Source organism: Podarcis gaigeae (assembly GCF_964106915.1).
Source record: "Podarcis gaigeae genome assembly, chromosome: 16".
NCBI classification, from domain to species: domain Eukaryota; kingdom Metazoa; phylum Chordata; class Lepidosauria; order Squamata; family Lacertidae; genus Podarcis; species Podarcis gaigeae.
This window is the reverse complement of record NC_139693.1, coordinates 30827245-30841921: the sequence shown is the minus strand read 5'-3', so window position 1 is coordinate 30841921 and position 14677 is coordinate 30827245. Positions and strand designations below refer to the sequence as shown.

The 14677-nt window shown below is 45.8% G+C and overlaps 1 protein-coding gene across 34 annotated transcripts in view; it reads left to right on the top strand.

Annotated features, from left to right (window-relative positions):
- The window catches only part of ARVCF (ARVCF delta catenin family member), a 589425-nt gene that overhangs the window by 286751 nt on the left and 287997 nt on the right, over positions 1 to 14677 (top strand). For 2 of the 34 annotated variants that reach the window (XM_083717032.1, XM_083717041.1), the window contains exon 1: positions 5587 to 6134. The exons of 23 other annotated variants lie outside the window; for them this stretch is intronic. In XM_083717032.1, the coding sequence (XP_083573158.1) occupies positions 6114 to 6134 (21 nt within the window). In that variant the 5' untranslated portion in view covers positions 5587 to 6113. Of the gene's footprint in view, positions 1 to 5384; positions 6135 to 14677 lie in introns of those variants that run through there. 9 more of the 34 variants (XM_083717043.1, XM_083717033.1, XM_083717045.1 and 6 more) reach the window with 8 other exon arrangements.

Genomic DNA, 14677 nt, shown 5'->3' with positions numbered 1-14677 from the left:
TGTGACTTTTGACCCAAGCCAGCCCATGAGTGCCGTGGATGAGAGGAGGGAAATCTGAGTTGGAACTCCCAAAATTCTGGCTTCCAGTTGTAGAAGGGGAGAAATTCGACTCAGTTCATGTTCAAAGGTAAACCTAATTCGCACTTTCCCAAACATTCTGAGATCTGAAAGGGAGCCATCCTTTAAAATCTGCCCTTCTCTGAATTTTGCAATGCAGCTTTTCAGCCAAGTAATATGGACACAAGTGGATATATAGGGCTGCATTCCATTCCATACCAGTGTGGTTTAGTGGTTAAGAGTGGTAGACTCGTAACCTGGTGAACTGGGTTCGCTTCCCCGCTCCTCCACATGCAGCTGCTGGGTGACCTTGGACTAGTCACACTTCTCTGAAGTCTCTCAGCCCCACTCACCTCACAGAGTGTTTGTTGTGGGGGAGGAAGGGAAAGGAGATTGTTAGCCGCTTTGAGGCTCCTTCGCATAGTGATAAAGCGGGATATCAAATCCAAACTCCTCCTCCTCCTCCTCCTCCTCCTCTTCATGGAAAAGCACACACAGAGAGAAATGGGTTCTTTTCGGGGGAAATCGCTTTGCAGAAATGAGCATATTGGGTGAAATTGCATACAAATGTGTGTATATTTGTGTGCGGGGATCACAAATATTTTAGGGCATTGTGAATTTTCACAAGGCCCTAAAAGCATTACAGACAGATGCAGAAATGTACAAGACTAAACTTAAGATGGGAAATAATGAGAAGCTAAGGGAAACCAAAATGGTTCAGTTTGCCTGTCCTGAAAATGTACTCAAATATCCTGAAAATATTGCTTGCTTGCTTGGTTGCGGATGGTGCAGTCTACATCATTTAGTGGTTGATTTAGCATTGGTGTGATTTGGCTTCATGGCTTTGGAGATGGCACTTAAGAAAGAATCATAGAGTCATAGAATTGTAGAGTGAGTCATCCAAGGATCATCTAGTCCAGCCCTCTGCAATGCAAGGATCTCAACTAAAACACCCATGACAGATGGCCATCCAAGCTGTGCTTAAAAACCTCCAAGGAAGGAGAGTAAATGGTCAGTAAAGAAATATAAGATACAGTTATGTGATTTAATAGGAAAAAAACACCAAAAGGAAAAGGATGTGTGATCTATAATTTCAAAGGGTTCCATGGTCCACATTAAAACTATTTTTAAATTTCAAAATAGAATTTAAAAAGCAACTTTGAACTGTACTAAATCCAGACATGTTCACAGACCTGTAGTTTGCTGTCACTCCTGAGCTGCTGTGTTTGTGTATAAAATAAAACTATTTTTTATATATGCCAAAGAAGCAATCTCCAGCACTTTGGCCCCTTGACATTTTTAACTTATGTTTTTTTTTAATAAATGTTTATTAGAATTTCCAATTTAATACAAAAAACAAAAATACAAAAATACACAATTAAAAAAAGAAAAACAAAACAAATATAATTTCCAATACTTATTTCTATTACCTTATTTCTCGGACCTCCTCTCACCTCCCCCTTTTGTATTCCAGTTCAAATCTTAATTCAGCAAATCCTTATTGTAACTTATTATAACCTAAACTTATTACTCCATTTTTACATTACAGCTGGTAACCAATTAATTTCTGTCCAACAACTTTCTAACATTCATTAATTTTACAATATTTCTGCAAATAATCTTTGAATTTCCTCCAGTCCTCTTCCGCCGGACATTTTTAATTTATGAAAGATCCCCCCCCCCAAAAAAAGAAAGGCCATTTGCCAAGTCTTCGAATATCAATAATCCCGATTATTGAGATCACAAGTCTTCAAACCCCCCTTTAAAAAAAACAAACCAATATTTTATTAAAAGAGTTTCATTTATGAAAATAAAGTGAGAAGAAAAAAAAGAAATAGAAAAAAAAGTACGAGAGGTCAAGGTCTTCAAAAAATTGACAATTATGGGCCATGCCACTGTCAAACTAATTACACACACACACACACACACACACACACACACACACACACCTCTTCTTGCATTTCTATTTCTTCTTTCTGTACCTGCCTGTTATTAAAACTCAATAAAAATATTTAGGAGAAATGTACTTTAAAAGCTTTAATCCAGAATGATTAAATCTGAGGGCAGGGCCACCACATGAGGGCAGGAAGAGCCAACAGTTCACATCTCTTGCCTGACAAAGTTAGTTTAGGCACAGAGATCAGCTCTACATCTTCTGCTGGGAAGATGCAAATAACCCTCTTCCTTTCCTCCTTTAGCACAATGTTGACTTCCTTGTCATCCAAGGTCTCCTTAGCCAGCTTCCTGCTTATAATGTATTTAAAGATTTTGTTAGTTCGTTTAAAGGTGAAAGGGTTATCTGAGCTAAAAAGAACTTAGAGCAGTGGCTCCCAATTAGCTAATTGCTGACGACCCCCTATTTTTCAAAAGCCATGGAACCCCTACTTTTGAAAATTTTCATAACTCTATTGTAGCTACGTACATGTGCAAAGCATTTTTTGGGGAAGAAAATGTGGGGTAGCCCCTAATAAGCAAAGAATTTTAGGTATGCTAAAAAACAGACCATAAAAGTTGTTACCACATATTGCCTATCCCCAGACAGTAGGAAAAACTTATCTTCATTGCTTTACTACAACTGAATAATAATAATAAAAACTAATTGTGTCCTTAACTTGCAAGTGTTCTATATGCAGAAGGTGTTTTCATATTCAGACATGCTATTCCTTACTTGTAATCTGAAATGGTACATTTTAGCAAAACTTTGCAGCATATGGTTCTGCTGGCTGAGGGATCTCACACCTTCCAAGACATAGGTGAAGGCTTGGTCAGGGCTTGATAAAGTCTTGGTGAAGACTGAGTAGAAAACAGCTGGGTTTTTGTAATTTTTGTAATAGCAGCAGCAGCAACAACAACAACAACAAGTTTAGTCCTCCTGTGCCCGTATCATCCCTGGTTTATAGAGATTAATGAGTTAAATACAGTACTTATTTGGAGTGAGTTTTTTATTCTTGCTGATTACCCAGTAGGAACAACCAGCTTTTTAATTTAGTAGGATTCTGCTGTCCATCTGTTTTGAAATGCTACAATGATTGTGAAATTATTGAAATGTATAAAACTGAATATGGGGCATGGGTGGCACTGTGGGTTAAAAAACAGAGCCTAGGACTTGCTGATCGGAAGGTCAGCGGTTCAAATCCATGCGACGGAGTGAGCTCCCGTTGCTCGGTCCCTGCTCCTGCCAACCTAGCAGTTCGAAAGCATGTCAAAGTGCAAGTAGATAAATAGGTACCACTTTGGTGGGAAGGTAAACGGCGTTTCCGTGCGCTGCTCTGGTTCGCCAGAAGCGGCTTAGTCATGCTGGCCACATGACCTGGAAGCTGTACATCGGCTCCCTCAGCCAATAAAGCGAGATGAGCACTACAACCCCAGAGTCGGTCATGACTGGACCTAATGGTCAGGGGTCCCTTTACCTTTTTTATAAAACGGAAAATCATAAATCAGAATAAAAAGTAGAGAGCAAGAGGTAAGGATCCCTTACATTTTTAAAAAAAATGATAAACATTTCAACCTGCCCCATGGGGTAAGTTGTTTGCACTCCCCCCCGCCCCCTCCAACTGCAAGAGCCCTAAGAAACTGACAGAGGTTTGTGCCCAATCCCAGCTCACATCCAAGAACTCTTTCCTAAATTTTCCCCTGCCAGCAAGCAGACACTGGTCGCGAGCAGAGGCTGGATGATCCATGGAAGACTTTCACTGTGCAATTAACAAGTGAGTCTCTGGCAGGAGATGGTGCTGTGGACCCCCAGGGGTCTCCGGACCCCAAATTAGGAACCACTGATCTAGAGTATGAAAGAGCTTCTCCACCTCCATCGTTCTGCCCGGACACTGAGGTCCAGCACCGAGGGCCTTCTGGCGGTTCCCTCGCTGCGAGAAGCCAAGTTACAGGGAACCAGGCAGAGGGCCTTCTCGGTTGTGGCACCCACCCTGTGGAACGCCCTCCCACCAGATGTCAAAGAGAACAACAACTACCAGACTTTTAGAAGACATCTGAAGGCAGCCCTGTTTAGGGAAGCTTTTAATGTTTAATAGGTTATTGTATTTTAGTGTTTTGTTAGAAGCCGCCCCGAGTGGCTGGGGTATAAATAATAAATTATTATATTTTTTATTGAGTCTTCATAATGCAATCCTGATTTCAGGACACTTTGAACCTGATTTTTTTGGGATAGCTATCCTGCTTCATTTGCAATTGTGTTGGTTGGCATTGATTCATGGCAGGGCCTCCTCAGTGGTGGTTCCCCATTTGTGGAATACCCTCCCTGGTGTGGTGCATCTGTCTCCCTCATTATTGACTGTCAGGAGGGATTTGAAAATGTTTCACTTTAGCCAGGCATTTGGTGGCTGACAGATACTATTCCCAGCAACCCTGGAATCATTGATTGAGAGAACGTGACTATTTTTAGACGATGTTGTTGTATGTCCTTGGCTCCTTTGAGCAAAAGAGTGATAAATAAATTGAATAAATAAATAAATGTTGTGCAGGATCACCCTTCAAGGTGGCAATAACACCAAGGAAGCACCATAAAGTGGAATGTTTTGTGGAAGGGACTATAAAAATTTAGTGTTGTGACCCTATCAGTGCACTCCTAGATTTCTCTCTCCTCCCTTTTTTATCTGTTATTGTCTGCTTGCATTTCTTTAGAAGCCAAATGTTCATTGACACTTCCATCTCGGACACTTTAGCCACCCTATTGCACAGGTTTTCAGTATGAATTAGGAGAATCCTGAGGGTTGCCAAACAAATCTGAGCAAAAATATTATACAGTGGTACCTCGGTTCCCGAATGCCTGTGTTGTCGAACGTTTCACTTCTCGAACGCCAAAATCCCGGAAGTAAATGCTTCTGTTTTTGAACATTTTTCGGAACTCAAACATGAGACACGGCTTCCGCTGAGTGCAAGAAGCTCTTGCAACCCATGGGAAGCCATGCCTTGGTTTTCGAATGTTTCAGAAGCCGAACAGTCTTCCGGAACGGATTACGTTCGAGAACCGAAGTACCACTGTAACCTCATCCAGAACAGACTGGCTAGCAGATCCACCCTCTGGCACTCAGATCCTCTTTGACTGTGATGATATTTTGTTTTATTTTGTTTACAGGGAGAGCATTTCCGTGTTTCAGGGGCAAGAGTGCGTGCACTGCGTGTGTGACATCGCATGATGTCATTGCACACACGCCACATGTATTTTCCTGAAATACGTGCTACAAGACAGTGAGAGATGCCCTTCAGGGGTGACTTCGTAGGTGTACCCAGGTACGAGAATTAACATTCCCGGAGAAGCTTTTGGTGTTGTTTGGAAGTCTCCGAAAGAGGATAAATGCGCCAGAGGAGGCAGGTGTTCGGCACCTGTTGCTGATGTTGCACCCGGTGCTTCCCCTTGCCTTTCAAACCGGCATGTTCTCAACTCCTTTTGAAAGAGAGTGAAATTTGCTTGCCTGGCTTGGGTCGGCGCTGTCAGTGGGGTCTGCTGTGTGAGCCGACCGTGCCTCTCTGGAGAGGCTGGCTGGCTGGCTGGGTGTGGCCAGAGGCTGCTGTAGTGGAGCTTCCAGCTGTGACTGTCAGTTTCCGCCCCCTGAAGCGGACGGGGAGAGTTTGCACAAGCCACAGCTTTGCTGTGAAGATCGGCACTCTCCAGGAGCAACAGCACAGGAAGGACATCAGTTTGGGGCTTTTCGCCGCCCTCTCCTGCTCCCCCTCCTCCCCCAGGAATGGAGAAAGGCGGGAGGGAGTGAAATCAAAAGCATGTGAAGACCTTCCTCCTCCTTCCTTTCATTCAGAGCCGGTTTGATTGGGGGGCTGGCCGTTTTTCTCCTTTCCGGATTGGTTCTGCTTCCCGTCTGGATCGATTTGAGGGGCTCTCCAAATACTAGAGAGGGAGGGAGAGGAAAGAGTCCATTGCCTGCCAGATTGTCAAGGCAAGAGGGACGGATCTCTTCCCTAAAACACCTTGCCTGCAAACCGGATTGATTTGGGACTTCATGTATTTTTTTCCAATTATAAATATCTATTTTTTCAAAATATTTTTTGCCCGGTGGGAACTACAAAACTGATTCCTTGCATAAATGCCTGCAGAACTCAGACAGGTTAGTAGATTCACTTGACACCTGCTTTTCTTCTCTGCCTGCCTTTTCAGGTTTCTTGGGTGTGTGTGTGGAGAAGGTGTTTGATGTTGATGGCGCCTAATTTTATGTGTGTGCATGTAGTGTTTTCCTGTGTGTGAGAGGGAGAGAGCTGGAGAAAGGGCGAGCTGTTTTTCTTCTTCTCCAAAGAGAGAGAGAGAGAAGCAAAGAAAGCAGTTTTAAGTCTCCTCACCTAAACCAGCTTTTCGGAGAGAGGGAGAGAGATTTTGCTTTTTGTCTTTTGCTGTGCTAAGAGTTGAGGGAGAAACTGGCTATTGTTTCCTTTGACCTTCGAGCTCCGCTCAGTAAATCCAGGGAAACTCTTTTGAGACCTGAAAAGCTGGGAATGAGGATCTGCCCTGCCAAGTTGGGGAGGGTGAGGAGAGGTCTGTTGGTCCTGCTGTTGCTGATCTGGCTTTTGCCCACCGCAGGTTTTGTTAGGATGTGTAGAAAAGGGAAAATGTTGGAGGGGATGAAAGCAAAAGTTTTAGGCCAGGGGAGACCCCCTGCTCCTCCTTTGAGGAGGAGACGACCCTGTTCAATATCACGAAACACTAGGAACTATGGAGGTATGAAATACATTTCTGCCTTAACCTCATAGTGAATTTATGCAGGTCCTATTAAGAATAAATAAACGGAAAATTGTGCTCTTCTGCAATGAATGTTTGCTCCCTTACCTTTGCAGATGGAAGAAACTCTGATGGAAAAGAACAGAATCTAATCAGCTATGAAATGTGAACCCCCTGTGTTTTTTCTTCTGTTTTTAAAACAGGTTGTGTGGCTTTCAATCTTTGCACCCTGAAAAGGGTAAATTCTTATGCGGCAGGGGTAGTAAAAGTTTCTTGCTGGTGCTTTGAGTTGTGCATGCATCTTTTAATTGGATGGTGACGGGGAGAGAATTGCCTGCCCTGCTTTGATCTTTAAGGGCTTGGTGTATACCTTGGCAGTGAAAAGTTGAACGAGGCTTTGAGACCTGGGTCGCTTCGATCCGGTTTAAGAGACGGCGTGCCTTGAGTGTGCTTTCTGTTCCTTGAATTGGTGTGCCCCCTCCATAAACCGGGTCACGGGTGAGCTAAGATGTTAGGCATGGACGCCAATGCATGAAGGTCTTGTCTCGGGGGCAAAAAGAGTGATTGGGTGACCTTCAGCTCCATTGCAAAGATTGTCGTTCATCTGTTAGGAATGCACCCCTGTCTGTCACAATGCATGGTCTGTCTTTTGCGGGAATGATGAGTTGGGGGGTCCTGCTAGTGGGTTAGTAGAGTTGTTAAGCGGCGGCTTTGACCCTGACATCATATGTGCATTCTTCTCCTCGCTAAGTGCTTTCTCGTGTTTGCATTCCTTGAGGAGTGTGTGTAACACCTGTGGATGTTGTAAGAAGTGAAAGTCTTTCTTATTGCCTTTTGTGCCGCCTGACCCAAAACTATTGCAGCTGTCTCCTTCCATGCAGTCAGCTGCTGATGTACACAAAATTAGGAACAGAAATCTGTCTCTTTGAATATTTTCTACTGGGAAAGGAGAGGGGGGAAAAGGGGAGACCCCAGATACATGCAATAATCTTAGAGGTAAGGAGGAGAATGTTAACGTGGATTGCCAGGAGTAATGTTAACATTCTAAGGGGGGAGTCATTGACAAAGGAATGTGTGTGTATTCTGGAGAATGATTATTGTCTTAACAGTGTCGGAAATAAATTTTCCCATGCCACCCTTAATTTTTCAGGCTCAGGCAGAGAGAGAGATAAGTGTTATGGTTTCCCTTTTCAATGGACTGTCAGGCATTTAGGAGAAGACAGATGTCTGTTTTGCTTCCTGTGCTCTTCTTGGGGTGGGTGATGGCACACGGGACTAGATTAATTGAGGCTATTTTTCTAAAGTCTGAATTCCTCATGTGTCCCTGGACTGTCGATGAGTGCAAGAGGGGCCTTCCTTATAAGGACAATGGTGGCTCCTCAACTCGATGCTGTCAAAGGAATTTATTTTACCGACAGCAGAAGTTTCACAGACTGGGGGGGGGAGGGGAGGGTGAACGCTTGTAAATCTCCCCCCTTCCTCCAATCACCTCACAATGGCTGATAGCATAACATTGGCAGAGAAGAAGAAGAAGAAGAAGAGTTTGGATTTGATATCCCGCCTTTCACTCCCTTTCAGGAGTCTCAAAGCGGCTAACAATCTCCTTTCCCTTCCTCCCCCACAACAAACACTCTGTGAGGTGAGTGGGGCTGAGAGACTTCAAAGAAGTGTGACTGGCCCAAGGTCACCCAGCAGCTGCATGTGGAGGAGCGGAGACACGAACCCGGTTCTCCAGATTACGAGACTACCGCTCTTAACCACTACACCACACTGAGAAGAAGGAACCCCTTGAAACATTAGCCATTTCGGTTGCACACCTCAAAACGTGAAGCCTGAAAGCCAAAATGGATCTGCAGTGGGAGATTTTTGATTGGTTCTCCTGGAGGGAGTGCTTAACCCTTTCTTCTTGCACCATTTCCCTGATTGAAATCACACACCCTCCCCTTCCCGAAGCTGTTTTTAGCCTCGCCGAGGGTAATAGACAGAAGACAATAACAGAAACATCAAGCAGATCTGTGATGGGCACCATGCAGTCCTCAGCCTAATTTCGTGGGGGTGGGGGCAGGTTAAGAAGGGAAAGAACAGGATTGAAATGGGGTGGTCGAAAGAGGGAGAGGGAAAAAGTCCCTCCCCATTCTGGGATCTGGTCCCATCTGTTGCTGGTTCTGCTCCTGCCAACCTCTTAGTGAATGTGCCCCTCACCCAGCTTAAAGGTTCCTCAACCCTTGGGGTAGGTGGTTTCACTTTTGCTCAGGAAAAATTGTACAGGGAGGGAAGACAGAACTTTCTCTGGTGTCACTGCCCTACTCAAAACTGCAAATTCCCCCCACAACTACTTTTCAAAGTAAGTAAATAAATAGAAAGGAGATCTAATCATGGACCTCATGTGGTCACGCCTGTTAGGACTTCCAGGTTCTGAATGTTTAATTTGTTTCCATTTATTTATTAAAGACCTTTACGTCCTGGTTTTTATATGCCATATTTTTCGCTCCATAAGATGCACCTGACCATAAGATGCACCTAGTTTTTAGAGGAGGAAAACAAGAAAAAAAATATTCTGAACGAAACAGTGGATGTATGATTTTTGTGGTTCATGCTGTGGCCACAGACTTATGATTTGACGGTGAGTTTGGGGTAGCACAGTGCAAAAATCCTGAGAATCCATGTGGATCCGTGCTTTGTAACCACGTTTTTGCGCCATTGCGGCCCCACAAAACAGTGGATGCGGGGGTTTTTTGGTGCAGGCTGTAGCCATGGACATGCTATGTGATCTGAGGGTGAATTTGGGGTGACCCAATGCAAAAATCCTGAGGATCCATGTGGATCCGTGCTTCGTAACCACATTTTTGCGCCATTGCGGATGCACAAAACAGTGGATGTGTGATTATATAAAAAAATCAAAGTACTACAAACTTCACTGTATTTATTTTTTTATTGCATTTTTTACCCTGCTTTTCTTCCACCATGGAATGCAATATCCTTTCATGCAGGCACTGACCAGACCTGTTTGCCTTCAGCAAGGGCTTCCTACCCAAAGTTCATACAGACTATGCCCTAGGACCACCCTAAGCATTCAGTTGCCATTCAGTTAAAAATCCCATTAGCAGGGATGGGGAACTAGTGGCCTAGATGTAGGTGGACTGTAGTTCCCATCAGTCCCTTGCCATTGACCACACTGGCTGAGGCTGATGGGAGCTGAAGTCCAACAGCATTTGGGGAGAAGAAAACATTCCCCATCCCTGCCTTAGACAGAACATAAGAAGAGTCCTGCTGGATCAGCCCAATGGCTCATCTCTTCCAGTATCCTGTTCTCATAGTGGCCAACCTACCACTTGACCTACACATTTGGGGAGCTTTTTCTTTTTTACCCTATATTTCCCATAGGCATTTGGTTGGCCACTGTGAGAACAGGTTGCTGGAACAGATGAGCCACTGGCCTGATTCCTGCAGGGCTCTTCTTATGCTACTGTTGTAAAGCTAAAAGTTAAGGGATCGCTGTACGGTTAAGTCCAGTCAAAGGCGACTATGGGGTTGCAGCGCTCATCTCATTTTCAGGCCGAGGGAGCTGCCATTTGTCTGCAGACAGCTTTCTGGGTCATGTGGCCAGCAGGACTAAACCGCTTCTGGTGCAACAGGACACCGGAACGGAAACCAGAGTGCACAGAAATGCCATTTTCCTTCCTGCCAGAGCGGTACCTATTTATCTACTTGCACTGGCATGCTTTCAAACTGCTAGGTTGGCAGGAGCTGGAACAGAGCAACAGGAGCTCACCCCATTGCAGGGATTTGAACCGCCGACCTTCTGATCAGCAAGCCCAAGAGGCTCAATTGTTTAGACCACAGCACTACCTGTGTTGCGGCTGTTGTGACCAGATTACAGCTGGTTGTAGGTCCCAACCCACCAGTTAAATACCAGTGCCTTGCAGCATTTAAAGGGTCTAGACCTGTGTTGTAAACAAAATATGCCCTTCTTCCCTTATGGGGTATCCAAGAGCCCATATAGAGTCCTTACATGGGTTCTCTATTGGTAGGAGAAAATAAAAGAGGCCAGCCAGAGAATATTGAGAAGCAAAGCAGCTAGTAAGCCTGATCTTTATTAAAGCTGTTGCAACAGGGTGCTCCCCTCACACGCAGGAGGATGGAGGAGGACCCAGAACAAAGGTGTGCCTGCCCTTATATAGACATTTTAAATTCCCTGCCTGGAGCTCAGGACCACTCCTCCATACAACATACATACATCACAGAAGGGGTGCGACCCAAGACAACCCCCCACAAACATCATACCTACATCACAGAAAAGGTGGTCTACAACAGAAATTTGAACGTTGTGGTTTTTCCTGTCTGCCAGGTTATCTGATAATGCCTTATCTGATTGCCTTTCCTGGTAGCCTGCCCATTCCTTTGAAATGGTGATTACCCAATTCCTGTAACAAGGAAGGTTTTTTTCACCTCCTCCCTCCTTGCAGAGAAACATTTGGTCAGGCTGGGAGTCAAAATGGTTTCAGGTCAGTCTTCCTGTGCTGATCTATGTACGTGCTTGGTTGGTACATTTATGAACATTTATTATATTTATAAAGGTAAAGGTACCCCTGCCCGTACGGGCCAGTTGTGTCCGACTCTAGGGTTGTGCGCTCATCTCACTCTATAGGCCGGGGGCCAGCGCTGTCCGGAGACACTTCTGGGTCACGTGGCCAGCGTGACAAAGCTGCATCTGGCGAGCCAGCGCAGCACACGGAAACGCCGTTTACCTTCCCGCCAGTAAGCGGTCCCTATTTATCTACTTGCACCCGGTGGTGCTTTCGAACTGCTAGGTTGGCAGGCGCTGGGACCGAGCAATGGGAGCGCACCCTGCCGCGGGGATTCGAACCGCTGACCTTTCGATCGGCAAGTCCTAGGCACTGAGGCTTTTACCCACAGCGCCACCCGCATCCCGGTATTATATATATATATAAATATATAAGACCTTAAATTTTATTATTACACCTGGCTCCTCAATGGCACTGATTTTGTGCCTTATGAGAGTTTCCTGAGTTACTAGCAGCCACCAGGTCACCATCAATGAGTCACCACAAAGCTCCTTTCTCCATCTGCCTTTCACCCAACCTCCCAAATAGAACTTGAAAATGCAGTACGTTGCTATGGGAGAAGGGTTCCTTCAGATTCTGAGCTCCACAAACACTTAAACTGTTATCCTCGAAGAGCTCTTCATTTCCTCCATGCTACATCACTTCTGGCCTTGATGCTGCTGCTTTCAGGTGGGTTCACAGCCGCAGGGCTTTTGCAACTCAGCCTCTGTGGCTGTTCAACCTGGACTTGTCGTCCTATTTTGGCTGATAGCAGCAGCAACACTCACAAAGCTCCTTTTGTGAGGACAGAACAAGAGTCTTTTTGCTGGAGCCTGAGAATACGGGCCAGCAGAACATGGATGTGAGGTTTTGTGCGCATGTGTGCATGCATTTGTGTTTTAGGAATCCAAACTTCAAATGAAGGAGAGCAGAACCAGGCCAGGCAACGGCTGGGGAAGGTTTCGCTACGGTTGTAATGAAACCCCACACCTTAGCAGCTTGTACGCTTCTCACCAAATCATGCTTGGCTTGCGGGCTTGAAGCTCCTGTTCCAGAAGAATAAAGGCAGCTCCATAGAGTTCTCATGCAATTAGTGGTGGGTGTCTGTTCTTCCCTAAAAGGGTAAGGAAAGGTGCACCCACCTGGCTAATCTGTTTATTTGCAAGCATACCTGGATCAAAGGAAACGTTCTGTTTGCTTTTCGTGGCCTTTTGTGTAAGCTGGTCTTTACAGTGGGTGCTGTAACTCAATACCCTGGGAAGTACATATTATGGTCAGGTGATTCCTCAGGGCTTCATTCATGCACACCACCTTTAAAACATATACCGTATTTTTCGCTCTATAAGACGCACCAGACCACAAGACGCACCTAGTTTTTGGAGGAGGAAAACAAGAAAAAAAAATATTCTGAATCTCAGAAGCCAGAACAGCAAGAGGGATTGCTGCACAGTGAAAGCAGCAATCCCTCTTGCTGTTCTGGCTTCTGGGATAGCTGCGCAGCCTGCATTCGCTCCATAAGACGCACACACATTTCCCCTTCCTTTTTAGGAGGGAAAAAGTGAGTCTTATAGAGCAAAAAATATGGTAATATCACAGCTTTTTTACTGAGCTGCTTCACTGGACAATTCTATTCAGGGAGGGTTGACTCATTAGAGCAAATAAAGGTAAAGGTAAAGGGACCCCTGACCATTAGGTCCAGTCGTGACCGACTCTGGGGTTGCAGTGCTCATCTCGCTTTATTGGCCGAGGGAGCCGGCGTACAGCTTCCGGGTCATGTGGCCAGCATGACTAAACTGCTTCTGGTGAACCAGAGCAGCGCACGGAAACGTGTTTACCTTCCTATTTATCTACTTGCACTTTGTCGTGCTTTCGAACTGCTTGGTTGGCAGGAGCAGGGACCGAGCAACGGGAGCTCAACCCGTCACGGGGATTCGAACCGCTGACCTTCTGATCGGCAAGTCCTGGGCTCTGTGGTTTAATCCAAAGCGCCACCTGCGTCCTTATTAGGGCAAGTGGGGAACTGCTATTCTACCTTACCTGCCTGACTTCATATTCAGGAGGTGGCCCTGACTGTCAGCCCCTTCAGTGTTGCCCTACTAAAATTAGGGTTGGCTCCGCCTGTCACTGGCTCTGCCACCACCTACTGTTGGTGCTTTCTTTTATCCAACCTGAATCTGCTGCCAACTGATTTCAGCGGTTGTTGACCTTGAGTTCTACTGTTTACAGGAGAGGAGGAAGCGATGCTTTCAATCTGCTCTTAGGAGTAAAGCTTTGGTTTATAAACAGGCTAAGAGTACCTGCCCACTCTTACTGTTTTAGCACCCAGCTGATCTAGAAGGTGCAGGGCACGTTGTAGCTATCAAGCAGCCAAATAAAAGCAACCAAGCAATAACAAAACAACCACATTAAAACCACATCCCAAATTAATAGAAGTCCAGCTTCTCAGATGTTTCTCATTGGCAATCACCACAACAAGAACACCAGTCCCAGCTTCTTCGCTTTCCTAAAAATGCTACATGGCTCATGGCTTTGACCCCAGCTCCAAATGCCCCTTAAAGAGATGCATCCTGATTTCAAGGGATGATGCCAGATTAGAGCCATCACTCCACCAGTCTCAGTCTACCCTCAGCCAGCCCTCACTTGCTTCCCTTCTTAGTTACAACCAGCCCAGAGGGTGGGTCCAGGCTGCTGGATTCCTCCTCTCTGATCTTAGGTTTTGCCCTTGTATAACTCAACTCAGTGGCGTAGCGTGGGTTGTCAGCACTCGGGGCAAGGCAAGTAATTTGCGCCCCCTAACCCGTGGATTTGCGCCCCTAACCCTAACCCCCAGATGTTGCGCCCGGTGCGGCCGGCCCCCCTGCACCCCCCACGCTATGCCACTGACTCAACAGGGAGGAGGATGGGGACAAAACTAGAATTAGTTGGGTTTGCCTGTCATAGGCTCTGGTGCCCTCCCTGCCCTCTGGCCTACCAGTCCCAATGGGTGTCACCCACCACAGAGCTGCACACACTTCAACAGGTGAAGAAGCAGGGAGCTGTCTTAAAAACCAGTTGCTGTTGTTGGCTGTCTGTCTCAAGTAGACAGATTTGGAGCTGGTGTCAAAGCCACGAGACAATGGAGTGCACCTTCAAGGGTAAAGTCAAACCGCTGTGTTTGCATCACCAAGTGACCCCTCACCCTTGGGCACAAGCCTGGGCAGTGTGTGTGGAGGTCCTGGCCTGCCTAGACGACAAGTTCCTCCCTCTTGGTGTCGCTGATGCGGTCCAAAGGAAAGCAGAGCAAAATGTTTGGCACCAGCCTGGCTGTAGGAGTTGGCAGAAGGAGGCGTACAAGGTGCCATCCAACCATCTTAGGGACCCCACTCCAGATTTG